The sequence below is a fragment of the Cyphomyrmex costatus genome, unplaced genomic scaffold (assembly GCF_001594065.2).
Source record: "Cyphomyrmex costatus isolate MS0001 unplaced genomic scaffold, Ccosl1.0 scaffold1055, whole genome shotgun sequence".
In the NCBI taxonomy this organism is placed as follows: Eukaryota; Metazoa; Arthropoda; class Insecta; order Hymenoptera; family Formicidae; genus Cyphomyrmex; species Cyphomyrmex costatus.
In genome coordinates, this window is record NW_017275014.1 from 206,119 (window position 1) to 228,452 (window position 22,334).

A 22,334-nucleotide genomic window follows, 5' to 3' on the forward strand; every position below is an offset into this window, starting at 1 on the left:
AGGTCCTCGTCGTGGAAAAAGGCTCGCAGTTGCTCACGGGTGAGAGGCACCCTCATTGTATCTTGATCGTCCTCGTGGTGTTACAGTTACTCGAGGAAAGAAGGAAGCGATGAGCACGTGCTTCGATCCGTAGATCACGTCGCGCATTCGAAAGCGTCGGAACCGGCACACTCGGTGCTTTAACATCGCGAGCTGCTCTCGAATGAGAGTGAAAGCGCAAGTGTTGCATGCGGCTGATTTGCATTTTGCTCTTCATCACGCGGCGTGTAGAAACGATAGGTTTCGGAAACGTAACGTGATTCGTTAACTCACCCCTGTGTGACGATCTCGCACAAACGTAAAATTAATTAGCGGTAAATTAATAAAAGTTGCATCAGTATAGTCACAAATAGTTGGCGTTTTCTGTGTTTCCTTTCGAGGCTCTCAAAGCTTCTAGGGGTGGAGTCCGAAAACTGTGCGTTACGAATTTATGTAGATCGCACTTTCTGGAACTCACCGGCGATTGAATTCTCCTGATCCGTTTATCGCAACGCGAAATTTTCGCGAAGGGCCACGTGCGGTGTGCACGAATGGAGGGAAAAACGGATTTGTGACAAAGAGAAGTCGTAGGTGGTGCATAACAACTTGTGAAGTTCCTAGTGAATATATGGCAACATTCAGTGTGGCGGATCATCATGAGATCGTGGAAAGAACTTCCCGGGATGTTTCCGATCGCGTTCTTTCCATGAACGTCTGTCCGCCGAGTAGCTTCCCGGATAAATTTCAAGATTTTTTCGCGGCGCTTACCGAGGACGGCGACGATCTACCCAGCATGCTTGAAGACAAGCTGATACCAAGGTAAATATAGCGAGTATTTATTTAGTAAAGACTTATCTAAATTGTAAGAAAATATATATATATATGTATATATATAATTCTCTCTCTTGAAAGAAGGCAACAAGTAGCTTTCTTTCAAAGTGGAAAGGGGAAATGAGAAAACGTTTTGTAAGAATAACAAAAAAAAATCTGTAAAAGAGAAGAGAAAGAGAATATTGATCTAAATAAATTGATTGTCAGTCAGGGCAAAAAACATCATGTATTCGCTGAAAAGCTTAATTAACTATTAAAATAAAGCTATGTCCAGATTTGTAAAGCAATTGTCAATTAGCGACGAAAACGATATTAAAACATTTTTACTGAAGCATCAAAGACTTAATTAACTGCTAAACGTCGAAATCAGTATAATTAAACAACTATAAATAGCATTATGGGCGTTGATCAGATTAGCCTAATGTGATTAAATAATGATGGATGCCGTGTAATGCAAGGAATAATTTAAACAAGGAATGATTTAAACATAAAGCTTAACGAATTTACAAACCTCAATATTGTTATTTGCGATTTTAAAAGTTTTATTGACTTTTCAAAATATATTGAGGTTTTAACTTTTAACGAGCGAAATATATATGAAATTTGAGTCATTTGAACGATCTGAAACGCTTGAATGCTTCTTTACGAACTCAATAATACTTTAATATCGGTAACAAAATCGATCACTTCACAACTTTATCTCGAAATTATATTTCTCAATTTAAAGAGAGAAATTCGAACTGTTTCGCCAATGTCGTACTGGGGTTCGTGACATGTGAAGAACACGCTTGAGAAGTCTTTAGTATTAGTTGAAGTTATTTGAGATTCTCGGATTTGTCGCGGGACAATTTTACGCTAATCTCTTGGTAATGTATCAATCATCGATCGAAACTGGGTTTAATGCGAGAAGCGGAAATAGAGCGGTTATACGTAAAGAAATCGATAGCGTAATGCGTGCTTAAAAATAGGATTATACTGCTCCGAAAGTTGCTACGCGAAACCAGGGAATATTGCGTATTCCCGAGTATTCTTAGCTGCGTTCGGAAACCGAATGCCCCTGTGTATCATCTTAGCTTTGTTTAACATTGAATGAACAGCAAGGATACACCGGGGCGCTCGGGTGATGTTTTCGAACGAAGCTGTTGTCTCTGCTAAGCCGGAAACTTGCAGAAAGCCGGAAACTTGCAGAAAGCCAGACAACATGAGCCTCGAAGGAAAAAGTCGGCGCTGGAGCAAAAGGGCTTTCCAGAGGCGAAGCAGCGAAGTCGAGGTCCGTGTTCAACACACCTCGCTGTCCGGATCTCAGGGTCACAGCTGCGTGGATGGACCAAAGTCACCGACTACCTCGAGACGTAGAAGTTCCAGCATTGCAGTTGCCAGACCTACGCCGGATTTGCACAGGTCGTCTTCTCGTAAAAGTGATTCATTGTCGACTAGTATAGTCCGTTTGACGTCCGCGCGGCAATCAATCTGTCCAACGAGCGTTCAAATATAATCTTCACCGCCTTAAATCCGACTACTGACGCTGGAACTTTTCAGCGAATCGCGGAATTGTAAATTGATTGGAAAGTTTTGGATTTATGCGAAGACAGGATTGCCCACGACGCGCGGCACGTGTCTGTAACAGCGTTCTATTTTCGTATGGCAGATTTCTGCAAGCGGAGGCTGGTCCTTGGGGTCACCTGTCGCCCTCGCCTAGAAGCCCGACCAGAACACCCTCGCTGAGTCCTGGCGCCGCGTCATCGTCATTGCATCTAAGTGCAAACGCGAGTCCAAGCGGCCCCAGTCCGACGAGTCCTTCCGGTTCGACTGGCTTGGCATCCGGGATTCGTGGAGGTGCCGGTCCCAAACAGTATCGCAGCAGAACAAGCAGTATGCCGGCGGTCCCACGTCACAGGGTAAGAATATATGAGATAAAAACCGTGCGACCTTTGAAATTTCTGGTAAAAGAACACCTACACGAAACAAAAGAGTTGTGTGTGTGTGTGTGTGTGTGTGTGAAATAATTAAAAACTTCATTTATTTAGCAAATTTATAAATTTCTAATCTTATTCATCTAATCTGTAGCCATAATACATGAATAACTAAATTTCTGTTAAAATAGAAAAATTGTACAATTGAATAAAGTAGAGACTATAGATAATTATATTTGTTGTAACAATACAGTAAATTTATTAATAATACAGTAAAGAAATTTTTCTATGACAGTCAATCCGGTATATAAATCAAAATTTTTAACAAAGCATGCAAGCTAAAATAACTAAAATATCTAAAACGGTGCGTGCTTTTGCTGCTATAGTGAAGAAAACTTGTTACCCTAGCAATTTTTATTGTAGCAAAAAGTTTGCTTGAAAGACATAATTTCTTGAACATTAAATCTTCTAAATTATGGAATAGATGTTAAAACTCGCGCAGTAAGTTATAGCTTTACTAAACTATAATCCATTCTCCTTCCTCGTATAAAGATATCCTGCCTATTTTCTCGTCATAAAAGAGAGAAAAGACAGAAAAGGAGGGAATAATTTATAACAATTTGTGAATTCAGTGGGGAAGCAAATATAGCGGAATGCGTAACGATGAGACTCGTGTATGTACATATTGCACAATACGTAGATCGATGGCACACGTGGCTGAGTTAATTTCCTCGGCCATTGTGAAAGATATCACCGTGGCCGAAAGACTTTCTCTGTAACGACGATAGTGATTCACGCATATCGAAGAGCGAAATGAATACGGAGTGCGTAAATTCCGCCAAACAGTGTACGACAGAAGCACACAATGGGGCCGGGAATATCACCACTGTGATCGTCATCCTTTTCGAATTTCATCGATATTCCATGTAACACGATCGCGCAACTGAAAATGAAAAATTGGAGCAACGAGGTGCTCCTGGAGAAACGATGGCTTTTCTGCGTCATTCATTAACTCTTTTTTTTTTTCATTTTCCTGGAAACTGCAGTTGACGTGTCGTTACGATCGTTGCGACTTAAAATTGTGCGAACCATCAACTTGCAACTGTCAGAAATGTTAAGCAAAATTAATCATTAAAGTATACATATAATATTTATATGAAAAAAATAAAGATTATTTTTATCTTCTTATTTCGAGGGAAATATTTTATTGACAATCTTTGATTCTTAATAATTCTTTATTAATTCTCAAGCAGATTTACAGTTTCTATATAAAAGAAAAATTCAGTTATATTTTTTGGCTGATATGTGGTCGATCGATCGTAGGCCAGATTTCACAACCATTAACCTACAATAAACAATATAAAGGACAGCACAAATCCGACATGCAAAATCCGTTGTAGATTAAGAATTGAGTTTAAGCCTCGACGTTGAGTGCCAGTCCTACTCTGTGGCCACCTCTGGTGACATTCGCGCAGTCTATGTTGAATGAGAGGATCAGCGTGACACCGTCGCTGATCTTTTGCAGGAGACTTGTGGCGAACTGAAGATCCGTGTTAAACTTAAATCGCAGAGTCGACCTCTCGTCGATCTTGCACTTCGCTCCGGCGCCGACTGTCCATTTTTGCACGTCGCCTCGTTTCGCGTATATGCCGTTCGCCGCGATGTCCAGATCGCGCCTCGCTGAAGAGCAGATGAAGTATCACGATCGATAGAACGAAACGGTGAATCGAGAGACACTCGAACATTTTGGTTTAAAAATACACACATCAGACTATTATTCGTTATTGTTATTATTATTATATTATACACAGTTGGAAGAAATGTATCGAATTTAACATAAACCGCATATCACGAACGATTTACTCAAATTTTTGGGTTAATTTAACACAAAATGAACATGTTAGAAGGTTACACAAATATTATGTAAGAGAATAAATACAAAAAAGATAATATCGATACAGTTAGTGAACAAATCGTGGGAAGCATTTTTTTCAGACAATAAACATTTGATATGTTAAATTAACACGTGTTTTATTCATTTGGCTTAGGATTTACGTAAAAGACACTATTTTTATGTTACTTGTCCATTTACTCATAAATTGTGTCATTTTGACACTAAGAAACATTGAATATCAATTTCACACAAAATCTTTAAATAACATAATTACATCATGTTACATTAACAATCGAATATATTAAAAAATTCAATACAAACTGTTAACACAGACGTGAGTGGACCGTTTCCAACACAATTTTTTTTAATGCGTAGGTATTATCCTGAAAACGCAGCTCTTAATTCCAGACAGCAAAATATGCTAGCGCATGTACGTATAATAAATTTAACCATAATTACAGAGAGCAGATTTTTATCTACTGAGTCCTTTTCAAAGATTTTTGCTACTGTAATTTACCACTTAATTAACATATAATCACAGAAATGCAGCAAGAAGGGATCATACTTTTCTATCGTAATGTGCAGATAATACAGAGCCTGCTCATTCTTTAGCACACTGACATTAAAAAAACAGTAGACTTTTTGTTCGGATGTTCCTTTCTGAAACAGCTATTAATGCAATATCGCTTACTTGCTACAATAATGGTGTAATTAAAAAAACAAAATTCATTCAGAAAATGAATTTTAACATTATAAAACATTAAAATTTAATACAACGTTAATTTTGAAATCCAATATTTTGATGTAGAATAATTAATTGTAGAAGAATAAGAGCATGTTTTTTTACATTCATTCTTTATTTTCTTTGCGTTTCCGTTCTTTTTCCGTAATCAACTTAAAAATAACACTCTCATGTCATTGTATACGTAACTTAATTGCAATACATGCACCTTTTGACAGGTTTAGTTATCTGGGATAATGAAGAGTAACGTTTTGAGCAAATAATTTTAATCGAATTCTAAGCGAGGTCATCGACGTGTAGCGTTACGTAATTTTCACGTAATCCCGGTGGTGTTGGTTTACGGTCTGAGCTTTGTTATGGTCGTGTCAGTACGTCACCATTACACGACGCTGTCACGGACTCTCTACACCCTAACGATACTAATTATCGCCCTCTCCACCTTCGTCCTTCTGATTCCCTCGAGAAAATTGATAACGCTATGACGTGAGCCGATATATGCTAAACGATTTGTATTACACGTCCGTATTCCGCCTATCTGAACACAGGAGCGACAGGATCTCATTACGCTCGTCTAAGCCAGGCACGTTTAATTCCCCATTTACTTAACACATGGGAAAGACAGCGGTAATTTAACAGTTCCGTTCTAGTTGACGACGACGACGTCGCGATTTCGCGACGCAAGAGGCAATGAATAATGGGAGGATATTACGGAGAAGACTGAAATTACTCTGTTGTCACGCGAGGATGATTATTCTGCCGTCGGCGACGTCGGGGTTTCAAGGGAATATCGGGGGTTGTTTATGGAAAAGAATCGCGTTACCTTTATCGCGGATCCTTCAACTTTTACCTTTGTACAATACGGAGAGCCCATACACGTGCGGTATGCAGGTGCATCGGAAGTGCAGGTCAATGTCGGGGCAACCATAAACGACACCGACGTCGTTTTTCGTTATCCTGTTCGAGACTGTGTCGTAGCCACCTTGGTAGCCCAGAAGCAGATCCCGGCATTTCACCACCACCGAGCCGAGTAAATTGGTGCCCGAATCCAGATCGTTGGCTGCAAACAAGAAATCCAGTAATTTCGACAACTCAATCGCTGCGATACCATCGCGTGTAGATACGGGATATTTCGATTTTCGCGAAAAATTGAAGAAAATCTAATTCCTTCGTTTATCAAAATTTAATTGGATGCAAAAAACACTGTCCCTGTTGGAAATTTCTGGAATTTAATTTACCCGCCTCTCCGCCCGCGTCTATAATTGCAATGCACTTTATTTCGCTAAAAAATTCAACGGCGCGGTAGCTCGTCCTACAAATGTTTTCGGATCGAACGTGACTGCGCTTCGTGCGACAGCGTAGTTGTCCGCAAGCTCCCGGATGTGCTTGTATCGGGTCGCCATCGCGGAAACTTGCGTTCACGGAAATTGCCGCGACTTGTTAGTAAACATTCGGGATACGGTTTTGCTATTGTTCCTGTGAACTTTGCGTGATATTGGAAAGGAGTTTGCCCAGAGAGAAGGAATTATTTATTAAAGTTTCCCTCTATTACGCAACGTGCAATCTCTGTTACGAAGCGCGAGACAAGAGAGAAAGTTTGAAGCGAATTACTCGGGAGGACTATAGCGTGCTGAATACACGTTCCTTTCGCTTCTGCGCGAGTTTGATTTCATATTAAATTTCTATATTCATTTCTCTCAAATAAAAGAGCATCGGGAATATCATTTGCCGTTACCGTCTCTGAAATAATTAATTAGACACGACGGGGGGAAGAGGGGCGGAGGAAGAGAGAGATTTACTATAGAATAGAAAACTCGTCGCTCTCCAGTAATTTTTTATACTCGATGTTTTTACTATTTCATGAACGCGAGTATTTAATTACAGAAATGCCTCTTGTATTTCGTAATATTAGAAAGTAGTCTGATTTTGTGTAAAAAGAACACGTGCCATTTTGTACTTTAATATTATTAATACGTGTACTTTTATAATAATTGCACATATGAAATAGATACTTTTTAATGGTACAGTTTTATTCAATATTTTCAATAGTTTTTTTCTGGACGAAGCCGATAAAAGGTTTGGAGTACGGTATATAATTAGTCTTTTTCCCTCAGACAAGAATACTTGAGCACAAAATATGAAGCCCTTTATCCATCATTCAAGCAGCAGCCTAGCCAAAGCCGTTATCTTGCAAAACTTTATAAATAGAGGATGAATTTGTTCTGTGAAATTTGCCGCTCGTGCTTCACAGGGAAGCCCGGTAAGTCCGTGGACATTATTGACGAAGCGATTAACATTCTCAAGAGAACGTTACCACGCACGCCTTCAAACGCGACAGAAATGCGATGCGCGCAGTCAATTAGATTTAAATAAATTAAGATTTAAAGAAATTAACATGACTAACAGATTTCGCAGCATGCGTTGATTCTCTTGCTGACGAACTTTGAGCCGACTTTCACGCTTTTCGCAGCCGTTTCCGGATTGTAAGAGCACTCGGAGAGCAAATCAACGCCCTTCATTAGCAGCCCATTAAACTCGTATCCCAGGAAAAGCACACCATCGGTCGTCCATTTTAACAGCAAAGCTCCAGCATTCGCCTTGTACTTTGTCTCCATTAATCCGCTTAGCTATCATCGATTTATTATGAAGTAAATTATTCAATGGTCTGTCTTTGAGGTATCCAAATAAACCCAAGATTATTTAATTTAATTATTCAGTTAATATAATTCCGAGATGAATATATATAAATCCATCATACATGATTTAACAAATAAAGATAAATAATGGTTATCCAGTTTATTAATGCTGATAAACAAATAAATATTTTATGCGCATTAAAACATTGTTATATAAGTATAATTTCTATAAAATATAAAAATACACTACAGTTTTCCGAGTTTAAAGCAACAGTTGTTGCGAGTTTGAATTCAGTGACACGCATATATTGTCTGCATAATCCGATATGTAATTAAATGTAAATATTGCCGCTTGAAATAGTTCATTCAGCTACGTTTCCGTGTAAAAATTTTCGCGTGATAAGCGATCATCCGCATCATTTGTTTGCTTTTCCCACGGTAATCATTGACAAAATAATAAGTAAACGCTGACCGATATCATTAACGTAGATAAAGTAACCAAAATTTAATTATTAAGGATCTGAAAATATCTGAATTAAGCAGAGGGATATACATATGTGATTTTCAACCTTTGACACTTCGAAATTCAACGTTGTATCACTCGTCAGCTGGAATCTTTTGGCGAATTTGGTCTTGATATTGAATTTGATAAGGCCTTTACCATGGTGATACCCCGTCTTAAAAACATCCCTTGCATTTTTCCCAAGATCAGCAAAACTCGGAACATCCATTACGAATTCAATACGTTGTGAGATAAATTGTATTCGTACTACAGTGATAAAAAAAAAAAACATTAATGGAATATTTTATTAAGAATATCATTACAAACATTTTCTCAGTAAATCAATTATAATTATCTAAGTCGAAAGACCAAATCACGTGTGTGTGTGTGTTTCGAATTTATACATTTAATTGTCTTATTTTCAATTTGCATTTCATAAATTTATTTATAATCTCAGTCGTACATTTTATTATTAGGTTAATATACGATAGAAAATACACACCATTTAGAAATATTTAATTTAATATTCTATCTAGACTGAGAATAATTTCAATTTGGCTCTCACGTTTTATCTTCGTTGGATCGTGCCTTCTTGTTTTGTTAGGCAACTGGGGACTCAGCAAATTGAAGCTGCGGTGTAATTCGAATATACGCGAAGGTTCTTCGACATAATGAAAACATGGTCGTTGTTAACTTCTCGTGAGAAGTAAGAGAGTGAGAAAATTAATATTGTGATTTCTGCAGAGCGACGCGATCGATATTATGCAATATGTTATAGATACTTTTCAAGCTTCATCATCAGCTTCGCGTCAAAGAAGTGAACTTGATTGGGGAAGAGCATGTGAGACAGATTCAAACTATCGATGTTCTCGAATCGACATTCAATTAAATTGCCACGTTCAGACGGACGAATGGAACAACGGAACACAACAATTATATCATCGGATGTGTTTCGCATTCGATTAGAGAATGTGTTAGGATTCACCGCGACCCTAATACCACACTCGAGAACGCATCGCGTATTTCTGCCACCTTTCCGCTCCGTTTTGCAATTGTGAAAGGCAGACGAGCGTATGCACATGTCGATGGCGATGCCCGGTGTGTTGAAATTTACAGAACTTTATAGATCGATTTACGTCATGTAGCTCATAATTCAATCAATGAACGTCGGCAAATCGTGCCGAGATATCACGCGCAACACAGGCTCTGTCGATTAATGATGACGTTTGCGGATGATGGGATTATTCACTTTGAGGCTGCGTTCCGATATTCACCGTCAATGCTGAAAATCTAAAGTATACATGTAACGTACGAATACGTTGTAAATTTTCAGTATTGACGGTAAGTGTGGTGTCGGAATGCAGTGTATTAGAAATTGTCTCCCGTTTATACGTTGGAACGTATAACACTTACGAGGAAACACAAAAAAATGTTCCTCTTCGATTTTGATGAGCGTTAATATGGCGTAATCTAGGTCAGAGTAATGAATACATATTTTTTATACGTATGGCCATGTACAGCTTTAGGACTTAAAACCTCCAATCGGTTAGTTTCCTTTGTGTGTGTGTGAAGCAAAACTATAAAAGATGGAACAAATTTTTTTAATAAAAATTGAATGGTTTTATAAGTGTTTTATAAAATAATAATAAACTTTTTAAATTTTTATTTTTCTAAAGATTTTTTGTTAAAAATTTTTTTTGTTTTATATATAAAACATTATCGAGATCATTTTTTTTCATCTTTTATAGTTTCGATGCTATTCACTTCAAAAGAAAATAACGGAATTTCTTGAAAAAGGTGTTTTATCGTGAAAAAGTATGTGCCATGCGTATGAATACATATAAAAAATATGTATTTTTTACTCTAGTCGTTTATAAGACTCTAACAGATTAAAAGCTTTAAAATCAAAACGGAACTCTTCTGTATTTCCTTGTCAGGATACTAAAAAAAAGATTTACAATAAAAAAAATCAGAATAAAATTTTTCAATTTTAACAATTTTTTCAGAACATTTTTCCTGTCAGAATATTTTGTTGAACAAAAATCTAAACCTAGAAGAGTTAGAAGAAAAATTTTAAGCCCCAATAATTTTCAGATTGTTAGATTAAAATTTGCTTCCTCCACGATTGTCGATATGAGATATAAGTCTCACTAGAACTCTTTCGCTTTCACCAAATATCGAACATATATTATACTTATCTCACTTTAAATTCCAACAGTGTATATGTACACGAGTTCAGCCACAGAAAACAAACCAATAGACTCGTCAAACTAATTGTAATTATATTTATTGCAGCCGATGCTGGTCGATACAAGACGTGGGGGTGGCGTAACGGGATACGAAGAAGGCGAGACCGAGGACGGCATTGAGTATTATAGACTTCGGTCTTTCTCCATAACAGCAAATGGGGTGTACAATCTGGGCGATTCGTTGAAGACACGCCGTAGCAGGAGCATCAACAGCGTTACCTCGTCTACCAGCTGTAGCAGCACCCGGGAGAGCAGATTACTCAGGTAAGAATAAACATGCGTTGAAAGTGCGATAAATCTCGCTTACAACATTGATCCGCTCGCCGGAACCGCGTAGCCGGATTCCGACGTGAAACTCGAAATTTCCTTTGTAATATATGTTCTGAAAATACAATTTGCAGAAAAATAATTACGTATATAATAGGTACGTATTATTCGATCGAAATGTCGACAACAAATGGCTCGTTTTATTTCGCAGTTATATATGTATTATGAAATTGCAATACGCTCAGGGCAGGAGAGACATGTATTTGAACTATTTTTATCTAAAATACAGTATTTGCAGTGCAATTGTATGTATATTTTGCAGAGTTGGGATAAGGTTACCTTAAAAGCTACTTATAATAAGTTACTTTTTATTATAGAAATTGAGTACAATTTAGAGTTCGGATATTTTATTTTTTATATTATATTTTATCATTCGCTTCAATTTGGTAATACTTTTTGTACTCAATTTCTATAACAAACATATAAGGCAACCAAAAAAAAGTAATTTGTATATAATTTGAAAAGTAACTCTCCCAACTCTGATATTTTGTATTTTATATTTCAGCGGAGCACGTGAAAGTATTGGGTGTTTAAAATCAAAAGATTAAAAATTTGTTGAACATTATAGTTCAAATATTAAGATTAATTGTCAATTTTAATCTTTGAAATAAGAAATACAAAATATATTTGCAATCTATTATTAATACTGGATATCTTATTAATTATTATACAATTGTCTTACAAATACTATTTTTCAAATAAGATGCCAGCCCTTAATACGCGATACGTCGAAATCATGTCACCACATTACGCGTAACGACTGCATACTGCATCCTCGGCTTACAACTCGCTGCTATTCTCACGAAGAGAACAGCCGCCAGATTAAACGAAGATAATAATATTCTCTTTCGTGTTATCGCTCGCGAATAATAATAATAATAACGAGGGTTTGTAAAAGTATGTGGCTAAAGCTCAATGACTAAACGTTACAATTAGACATTTTCATCTCTATAATAGTTATCCGCATATAAATATAACGTGTAAAAGTATAACATGCGACCACGAAGAGAGAGAACGAGAGAGAGAGAGAATGGAAAGAGGGACCTGGACATAATAATCTTCCACGTGGTACACGTGCGGACGTGCCCCCGCATTTTCATCTCCATTCTGGGTTCGGGATGTTTATTTTTTCCTTCGAGGGCTTCATCGCATACCGACATTGTCAGTTTAGAAAACAAAGAAAAATACGTCGAATGTTTTCCCTCGTATGACTTTACGTAAAACACAGGTTGCCCGTAGGCCAGACCATGATACGGCTCTCGACTTGTTTGTGTTCGACGAAAAATAGTATATGCAAATCAGAGAAATAACCAAGTGTTTTCATGACGAATTAAAGGGTGTTTATGTAAACCAAAGTGACAAAAATGTATTGTACGCGATAATTATTTAATAACTAAATATAATACTTATTGTTTAATTATTATAATTACGTTACGTTTCTAACAATGATGTACACTGTAACCGTTTCGTACGTTAACAGGTATATATCATATAATTGTTTCTATACCAATAGAAATATAGAACAGTTCTTTAAAGAGAAAAATTTTTTTATTTTAACATGTATCTATATCTACATAATGATATAACTTTAATTACATCACTTTTTCTTCAAGATAATTTAAAAGTCTGCTCCAATTTTTTATATCGAATAATACGTTTGTTTTAATATTATTTAACATAATATTACAAAATATTTTACGTGATCATTAAATATTTGTAAATTTTCAGAATAAAATAACTATGTCTGATAAGTTATTCATATTCTACTAATTAATAAAATCATTACATGTTAACGTAACAAACAAATAAATAAGTATAATAATAAAACATAATTAATATATCAATTAATAATTCGTATATGATATACTATTATATGTATATATGTTTAGCGCTTGTTATTTTTACTTTAATGAGAGAATTGGAATCTATATATCGGATAAACACAGAATGCGAATTGTGTAAATCGGAAATTACCTGCGGTAACTAATTTTGCTTTGACAGTAAGTTGATATTTGCCCGATCTGAATTTATCGCCGGTAGCTTCTATTTGGGATAATCATCTCGGAGGTTTGAGTTGATCCTCCCAATTGTTTACGCTTGCCTGCGCCTGGTACTCGTGAGCAGGATCATATCGATACGTTGTTCCACCTGATTTCCGTCTCGCCCGCGGTTATCAGTAAGGTACTTGATGATTACTCGCCACAACCGCCGCCGTAAGAGCGCCGCGCAGAACTTAGGGTAAACGCGACTGCACGAGCGCTCCGAGGAACCTTAATTGCCCTCAGATAATTACACGGCACGTAAACTGCCGGGTATGTCCTGAATGGGTACAGAGTACAGACTGTCAAGAGAGTCTCCGATCCACCTGTCCTCTTAAAAGAGATTAAAGGCCACCTGAATTTAGGCTGATTTAGAATTTAGAGAGTACGCGTTTCTCTCTCGTTCTCTTTCTCTTCGTTTTTCGAACATTTTCAACAAGATCGTTTCGGATTGACGAAAGACGTGACGGTGACGAGTAATCTTGAAAAGTGCTTCCCCGCCAACGAAGAGGAATCTCAGAAAGAGTTGAGAAATGTGATTTAAAGATGCAACACGCGTGCAACATATAACATAAAACATAATTTAAATTAAGTTTTTCTTTATATGTTTCTCTCTGAAAAGCAGACCTAAAGGAGGTAGAGATTTTGCAGTGTTATTATATCAGAATACGTTGCATTACTGCGCATTCGCGTCTTGTATAGCTTTTGTCTTGCCACGAAGAGTTATAGATTCACATTTCACAAGTTATTCCTTTTTACGTTCGCTCTCTTTTTGCTTGTTGTTTCCGAAGAAAACATATATTTGTTTAATTTGAAACAGAGAGAGAGAGAGAGAGAGAGAAAACGAAGACAAATATGTCGAATGCTTTTTCTTCATATAATTTTACTTTATATGACGTAAAACGAGATTGTCGTAGGTTGGCCCGTAATACCTTTTTTCGTATTGTTTGTTTCGGTTATTTTCTCAAGAAATAATATGTAATTTGAGCGAGAGAGAAGACACACATATAGACACACAGAGAAATTTTTTAATATAATAAAAAATTAAAAGATCTACATTATATTACAGTAAATATAAACATAATAAATATTAAATAGAATGTAACATTCTCTAAGTATACAACGTATACTTTTATATAGAAAACGAATGATTTGCTGAAATGTCTAAAAGTTAAGTTAGATAGAGAAAATAATTTTGTTGGACCATCAAAATAATTATGTAGAAACTCGAGCATCATGAGATAAAATGTTGTAAAAAATTTTTAAACAAGCAGCTTTAGCTTTCTACGTAATTATTTGTAGTTTATCAAAATTATTTTCAGATCTAGCTAATTTTTTAAGTGCTTCAACAAAACCGTTCTTTCTGTTTACGTACAATACGGAATTATACTTTTATATAATTTCATATAATTATGCAAAGTATAAAATTATATGTAATTATATTATATAGAATATGTAAATAAAAAAGAAGTTTTCACGTTATACTCTAATGACGACAAACGATTATTCTTGAATTTCTAAATATAGAACAAAATTAATATTTGTGGAGAAGCTTAAATTTTGATAAAAATGATGTGTAATCGTTTCGACGTATTTTCCGTAAATCTATAAATTACTATTACATTAACATTTTCGCAGAATCTAGTAAAAAAATAAGATTATTTGATGCTGTAATATAATAACCACGACAAACTTAATAAGGATCACGTTGAGCTTTCAAAATACTTTTTCTAAATAAGTCGTGAAATATTCAGTGAAAATTGTCGACAATGTTACTTTAACGAAAGGTAGCTATTTTTAATCGCACTATCATAATGGTGACGAGTACCGGTCGTAATTGTAAATGATCAGACTGAAGTACGGAACGTAATATCTCGTTCGTCGAATTACACTTCTCCTTTTTTCTCTCCTCAGCTCGACTTCGCAGCTCTCCGGTATAGAGGCGGAAGAGGAAGCCAGCGGCGAACGAGTGACGACATATAAAGTGGGCATGTTGGGGGCGTCAGAAGTCGGGAAAACCGCTCTAACTGCACAATTTACCACGAGCGACTACATTTGCGCTTACGACGCCTCTCTCGGTAAGCACATGGCTGCTTTTAGTTGCTTCTTCGTTGTTCTTCTTTCGCTTTAATTCCGGTCTAATTTGATACCCGACAAATTAATTCGATCCTGAATAATACGACGTTATCGGTTTACGGAAAAAAATAGATTGGATAATTCATCGAAGTTACCCAGACAATGCAAAGTGTCCTAAATTAAAACATATAAAACGTCTTTGACGTCTGAAAGAAGTCTTAAGAACTTTTTATATCTTAATTTTAGACTTTGTGTTGTCTGAGTGTAGCAGGGAATGGAAGTAACTCGTTATTTTGTAACAAAGTTACAGTTACTTTTTATATAACTTTACTGGTAACTGCGTTACTTCTTTTTTATAACTGTAACTGTAACGTAATTACACCTTTTTAGTATCGGTAACAATTTTTATAGTTACTTTTATCGTTACTCAGCACACGATTGGACACGGTTCGATAGGAATTATGTTACACTTCTACGTGATATTGCATAAATATCTCAGTTTGCCGCATATCTTAAAGGTTTCAGAATTATAAAATTGTTTTTAAGAAAAAACTAAAAAATTAATGTCATTATAATTGTATATTGCTTTCATTAACATTTAAACAAAAATATTGCAAAATATATTTTTAGACCGATTTTAAAAAAGTAACGAAAAATTACTTTTTCGTACTAGGGCGCGTAAAATGATAGTTTTACTCTCGCATTTGCGGGAGTAAAATGCGATTTACACCCCGGAGAATTGTAAATAAATAACACCCAATTACTCCCCACTCAGCAAAACAATCCATGAACCTCATTCCCCACCTTCACAGCTCCCTAGTACGAAAAATTTTGTTTGCGACTCGGGAGTAAGGTTTTCACACCCGCGTGTGTTCGACCGTACACTCGGGCTGGCTTCGCCAGCCCTCGTGCCGTCGAACACCCTCCGGGTGTAAAAACCACTTTTACTCCCTAGTCACAAAAATAACTATTTTAAGTTACGATAATCGTAATGAGTTACTTTTAAAAATTGATAATTAGTAACAGTTACTTTTAAAAAGTAACTTCCCATTGCCTGGAATATAGCTTGCTGGGCTAGTTTAACATCTATAACTATAATGATTCAATGAAGAATTATGTCTGTAAGAACTTCACAATATGCTAATGCAGCTTATTCTTAGCTACAATGAAAGTTACTCTAATGTAACAAGTTTCCTTCATTACAGCAGCAAAAGCAGCCATCTTAGTTTTGTTAATAATTTTGATTTATCTTTAGATTGATTTTCATAGAAAGTTATCTCGGTCATATTATCAAATTTGCTGAATTATTACAAATAAATATGATTGCCTATAACTGCTAATTGTATTTAGCTGTACAACTTTGTTATTTTAACATGGGAAATTATAATAGGATGTATTACGGTTGTACATTACGGTTGTAGATTTGTTGAAACAGTGAGGTCTTCAATTGTTTTAACAAATCCTTTTTCCGTATTGGATTATTTTTGTGAAATGTCATTCTCTGACAATGAGAATAACTGACGTGATTAAAACCTATGGATAGATGAAGAGAGACAGCGATTATACATTCCTTCCGCTATGAAACAGATCGGCCGCTCTCAATCGCACGTCCAGCCGGAGAGTCGCTTCTACCGGAAGGAAATTGTTCGTCGTTTCCGCTTCTGTTTTCGAAAGAGGCGTCCTTAGGGTGTTCACTCTTGGATAGACTTCGCCTCTAGAACTCTGCGCGCGATAAACGTCTCGCGACAGCTATTTCGCATTTAATTATGTAGCACTTGTCACGAACTGCGCCGGATTGTTCGCGATATCGCACACTTCCATTAAACAGAATTAATTAATCCGCTGGGTAAAACGTTAGCGGTATATAACATATATTTGCGCGAAATGTATTTCCCTTAAAGCGCTTTGATTGTATCAATTAACCGTTCGATTATGCTTCCGATAAATTATTTCGCACGAGGAACTGATTGTAGAAGAAGTTGCGATAAAGTTTTCTGTGTTTTTCTGGAAAACTCCGACATTTCAGAAATGCTAAGTACGTTTTATATTTTACAAATGGATTATCGTTTGAATATTTTAACGTGCCATTTAAAGTATTCAGAGTGAGAAATAAATCTCTTATGATCTGAGTGAAGAAAATTGAGTTTATATATCTTTTACTACCTAGTATATATTATAATTATCGTTATTCTTAAAGAGGCAATAAAATTTTGATCGACTATAACGTAAACATTGTTTTTATATGTACACAGTACAGTTTATGTATAAATAACATTTTAAAACTTTTTTACATGCTAAAAATGTACTTATAATTAATTATCAAATTTTTTAAATGAATATTTTAATGAATAACGTGATATTCTAGGTTTACGAGAAAATTCTGTATAAAGAAACATATTTTCTATGTAACTTATAGTGTAATATATTCTCATGTGTCACGAATGCGCAAGGCGTTAATTATTTTTCGCGAACAGTGTCGGAGAAACTAGTTTCGTATGCAAGTCGCGTGTCTTATGTCTCATTAACCCTTTACGCTCGCGGTTTTCATCCGCATCTCGAACTCCATTACATTTCCTTACGCTATCGTGGAACGAATGATAATACTCCTCCTTTGTGAAACAGCTACGTACTTTTCGCGTTACGATTTGTCAAGGTTAACGCACATCGGTGTTGCACAATTCAACGTGTGCGAGAACAAAATTCAATCGAGAAACATCCTGTTGCAAGCAACGAAGCAACTCTCTCTCATTACGTGTGTACACACAAACAACAATATAGTGATAACCTGTAATTTAACAATCCAGTCGGGCCAATTAATTCGCACGAGCCATTTGTTCGGAAGCGATTTTCGCTTATAATGAATTGTTCGTGACGCACTGACGCTTTTGTCCCACAAACCAAACGGCGCTCACTCGCCGCTTTTAATAAGCTGTAAACTATCTGCAATTAAAACCCGCTCGTTTTGCGTTGTGATATTTGCACAAATTGTACGCGTATCTCGCCGTGTATAGCGATCGCTCTTTATCCCAACTATTCGAGCGGAGAATAAATAACGAAATTCCCTTCGTATTTCGCCTAGCGCAAACACACTAGAATATTTTGCATCAATCAAATCTTTCCGATAAGCAACATTGGTATGTCGGATACCGCGCTGGTGGGATCCCTCTGTCCATCTAGTATAACAGCAGATACTTGAGCGGAAATGACGTTAAGACAACACGCGGGTACGCTATTGACCCATAAAGAAAGACGCTCTGCTCGTCTTCCCTGCTTTTCCTTTGTCCTTCCGCCCCCGGATATAATGTATACGTACTATATGAACGTATGTGCGATATTTTCCGCTGTGTTTCCGCCGGTGCCGTCGAGGTCACTCCCTCGTGGCCGATTTTATTGAAATCGCACACGGTTGCGCAACTTGCCGCGAGTACCGGTACTCGTCGCGAGTACCTTCAAAGAGAGTAGACCCCTGATGTATCGATTTCGCGCCAAGTACCTCGCTGAGAGAGAAAGGGGGAGGGGGAGAGAAGGAAAGAGAAAGAGAGTATTATCGATATTTCTGTGTACGAAAGAGGCAATATATTCCTCTCTTCTCTCGGTGGTCCGCTTTGATGATATGAGAGTTCAATGTAGATCATAACGGTAGAGAACGACCAATGACACTTTTATAAAATTTTCTCACCATTGTTCGGACGTAATTAGATTTCTCTCTTTAAATAAATACATCCGCGCGTATATTTTTAATGAGGGATTCTCGCGTTTCTGACTGCGAAGGAGAAAGAATAAAATATGCTTTGAGAACGTGTGCGCGTTATATCCGTTGACCCGAACGCTGCTTTTCGCGAAGCATTAATCATTGGGTTTTGTTTTTAATTACGCGTGTTTACGTATAAAATATGAAACTACCGATGACACGCCAGTCTGAATGATAGTCGGACGTTATTGCAAATGTCAATTCGCTACGTTTTTCAGACGACGAGTACGGACAGAAGAACGTATCCGTGATGCTCGACGGCCAGGAGACGGAATTAGAAATCATTGATCACCCCGCTGCGGAGATGTCAGTGAGTAAAATACGATGTTTTATCGTACAGCGAAAATAGCACGATGTCGGAGTACCGAAGTGATGCATCGAGAGGTCAATTACCCAAGAAATTGCATTAGATGAATAACTGTCGGATACCGGAAGAAACTCGCCGCTCGTAAATAGAGTTACAACACGATGTCACTTTTATCGAGTTTACTCAATTATTGCTGATTAGATGTTGGCGTAAACCCTCGAGATATACACCCAATATGGAATCGTCCCAATATAAAACGATGATGTGCGTAGATAAGAGGAAAAAAACCGAGAGAAACGTAGGTGTTACTTTTTTTTTTTATTGAAGATTGACAGACTCGAAAGGGTCAAGGAATATAAAGTCAATAGGTATGTGAAAAGGGAGCCGAGTGAATTATTTCTTTGGATTTATCAAGATAAACCGAAAGAGCACGGTTCTTGCATCGATGTTGAATAAAATGTTAGCTATACGTAGATATACGAAAAAAACAAGGACACATCTTACGGTAAACTGTAGGATCGTAAAAAGTTTTTAAAAAATAAAACATAGATACGCAAGCTATTGAAAAATAAATATTTCTCTTGTTTCCATTTATTGCGATATTGCGTTGCATTATACAAACGATAAAATTGATTGTTCGATGGGGAAATGAAAACCGAATCGCTCGTCCGTTAATTGATGTTTTTCTACGAGTTTTCTCATTCATTTTTCCCTCACATTTATCTTTTCGAGGTCGAGACATTTTGTTCAACTTACAATCCGGATGTGTACGTGGTGGTGTACTCGGTGGTGGACAGAAGAAGCTTAAAAGTGGCTGAGGAGACGCTGCTCTATTTGTGGAAAAGTGATTACATGGTGAATCATGGTGTCATCCTGGTCGGTAATAAAGTGGATCTCGAGAGGAAGCGGGAAGTCCCGTCAATGGGTGAGTACATGGATTTCGCGTGAATTTTCTCAGTGTACTTACTTGCAAACCATAACGGAATTAATAAAGACCAGGAGTTTTTAGACTCGGTCCAATAAGAATCCTGTATGATAAACATCATTACACATCCAAAACATAATTTTAATATATATATATATATATATATACACTCTTTCATAAAAACAACAAATCTATCTCTGAGGTTATAGAATTAAAAAACATAATTTAATAGAAAAGGATATAACAGGATTTGGAAAGTCTACTTTAGGTAATTTTTAATATTCGCATCAGAGAACATTATTTTAAAATTTATACGACACATATTTTAACGTAAGCATTTTAATACATATTTTACTATGTATTAAAATATTTATATGTATTAAAATTTTAATAAACATTTTATATGCATTAAATATGTATTTTATATGTATTATGATTCTTGGAACGCTTTTAGTATTATACTGTGCATATAAAATTGTAAAATTTTATCGAGAATACTGACACGAATTGACATAAATACCGTCATAAATCGTCTAAAATAGAGACTTGTAGTATATAAATACGAAAAATATTCACGGAGCCAAAATGTGTACAACATTTTACAGTGAATCCATATATATGGTATTAAAAAAAGCATGTAAAATATATAATTTCATCCTAAATTTTGGAATTGTTTGAAATTTTAATTAACTTGTATGACATTTGAGTGCGCTATTGCTGCCGACAGTTGGCCGTCGTTTAGCGAACAGTTGCGGTTGCAAATTTATCGAGACGTCGTCGGGTCTGGCTCATCATGTAGACGAGCTCTTGGTCGGGATTCTGGCACAGATCAAGCTGAATCCGCAGCGTAGCCGGGATCAGGCTACCAGGCGCCGTCGTAGCAAACACCGCAGGCGGATTCTGAAGCACCTGCTCGGCTTCAAGAGGAAAACCAAGAGCTGCGAGAACCTCTTCGTTCTCTAACGTTCTCCTCGTACAGCCCTCCGTATACGGCGGAGACAGAGAAGTGATTTCACAGATATCGATCGTTCGAGCTCTTCGGTCCGCGAATACGTGTACTATCTGTGCGAATATGTGAGGATCTTGCGACGTAGGCGAGAAAACGTATCTGATACAGAGGTGGCTACGCAGCGAATCGGTAAGCACGAAGCGCGAAGAATATCGAGCGGATTCTTAGAATGCTTGACACAAAATTGGAATTCAAAGAAATTCGTGTCTATAATACGTACCGATGTGTAGCGCGCGAAAGAAACTAGACCTCAGGGCTTTTGTATTCGTGCGCAGGAAAATAAAAGATCGGTCGTTCCTTTCAACTTGAAGCTTTTTCGTCGAGATGCAACGCAGTTCTGCCGCTCTGGTTTGCATATAATTCAAGTGAGATGGAATGAGTATAATTCTTTTCTAGTGCTTGTCCCAGTTTAAAAAAAAAGGTATCTCTGGTAAATGTTGAGTCAATAAGGCTCAATTTAAAAGGAATTATTCAAATTTTAATAAAAATAATATCGTAGTAAATGTTATAAAATGTAAAAAATTATTTTCGTAGTAAGATTTTTGGATTAAACTGTTGAGTGGTTTGAGATACACAATGTACAGTGTTGTCTTCACTCAAATACAATTCTGATAACATACATTTCTGACGATGTTTACATATACATAAATAAATAAAAAGTGTAAATGACTCTCTCGTATCTTAATGATAGAGGAATCTAACGGTGATGAATGGTATTTGCGGATACAGAGATTAATTTGAAAATTTTTGGGCTTACATAATTTTTATCAACATGATTTATATTTGCCTTACAAATTAAATTTGAACTCCAAAAGCATTCTGGTACAAACTTTTACAATAAAAGTATTTATTTTTTATATTCGTCATATTTTTCATTATATTTGTATGAAATGTGTATGCTTATTTTAATTTTTTACATTTAGCGATATACCAGAAAACTTTAAAAATAAATTAAATGAGATACATTTCTCCTTCCAAAAAGTCAAATGTGAAAGGATAAGGATTTAATAAAGGTTAACTGTGTGGTGAAGAAATTTAATTTTTAACGAACTTTTCCCGTTCTTTTGAAGGACGGAATATAAAGTATATTTTGACGTTAAAAATGTATTTATTTAATT

The 22,334-nt window shown here is 36.4% G+C and overlaps 2 protein-coding genes across 2 annotated transcripts; one reads left to right on the plus strand and one right to left on the minus strand.

The window, feature by feature from the left end:
• The first annotated feature begins 646 nt into the window (after window positions 1-646).
• LOC108775024 (Rad, Gem/Kir family member 2) lies at window positions 647-21,170 on the plus strand. The gene is made up of 8 exons (XM_018541301.1): window positions 647-837; window positions 2,038-2,250; window positions 2,498-2,747; window positions 10,829-11,046; window positions 15,063-15,226; window positions 19,194-19,285; window positions 20,015-20,207; window positions 20,935-21,170. The coding sequence occupies exons 1-8, from the start codon at window positions 647-649 to the stop codon at window positions 21,168-21,170; spliced, it is 1,557 nt and encodes a 518-aa protein (XP_018396803.1).
• LOC108775033 (voltage-dependent anion-selective channel protein 2-like) lies at window positions 4,035-9,367 on the minus strand. The gene is made up of 5 exons (XM_018541313.1): window positions 9,099-9,367; window positions 8,601-8,800; window positions 7,800-8,022; window positions 6,246-6,455; window positions 4,035-4,442 (listed from the first exon to the last, which is right to left on the minus strand). The coding sequence occupies exons 2-5, from the start codon at window positions 8,760-8,762 to the stop codon at window positions 4,177-4,179; spliced, it is 861 nt and encodes a 286-aa protein (XP_018396815.1). The 5' UTR covers window positions 8,763-8,800; window positions 9,099-9,367; the 3' UTR covers window positions 4,035-4,176.
• Window positions 21,171-22,334: the final 1,164 nt, after the last annotated feature.

What these genes read in the sequence shown, in the direction of transcription:
- LOC108775033 (XM_018541313.1), bottom strand. Translation starts at nt 8,762, where the DNA reads ATGGATGTTCCGAGTTTTGCTGATCTTGGGAAAAATGCAAGGGATGTT. An exon ending in TGAATTTCGAAGTGTCAAAG is followed by an intron (nt 8,023 to 8,600) that starts GTTGAAAATCAC and finishes AATCGATGATAG; the next exon opens with CTAAGCGGATTAATGGAGAC. An exon ending in GCTCTCCGTATTGTACAAAG is followed by an intron (nt 4,443 to 6,245) that starts GTAAAAGTTGAA and finishes TCTGCTCTTCAG; the next exon opens with CGAGGCGCGATCTGGACATC.
- LOC108775024 (XM_018541301.1), top strand. Translation starts at nt 647, where the DNA reads ATGGCAACATTCAGTGTGGCGGATCATCATGAGATCGTGGAAAGAACT. An exon ending in ACCCCGCTGCGGAGATGTCA is followed by an intron (nt 19,286 to 20,014) that starts GTGAGTAAAATA and finishes TATCTTTTCGAG; the next exon opens with GTCGAGACATTTTGTTCAAC. An exon ending in GCGGGAAGTCCCGTCAATGG is followed by an intron (nt 20,208 to 20,934) that starts GTGAGTACATGG and finishes TGCTGCCGACAG; the next exon opens with TTGGCCGTCGTTTAGCGAAC.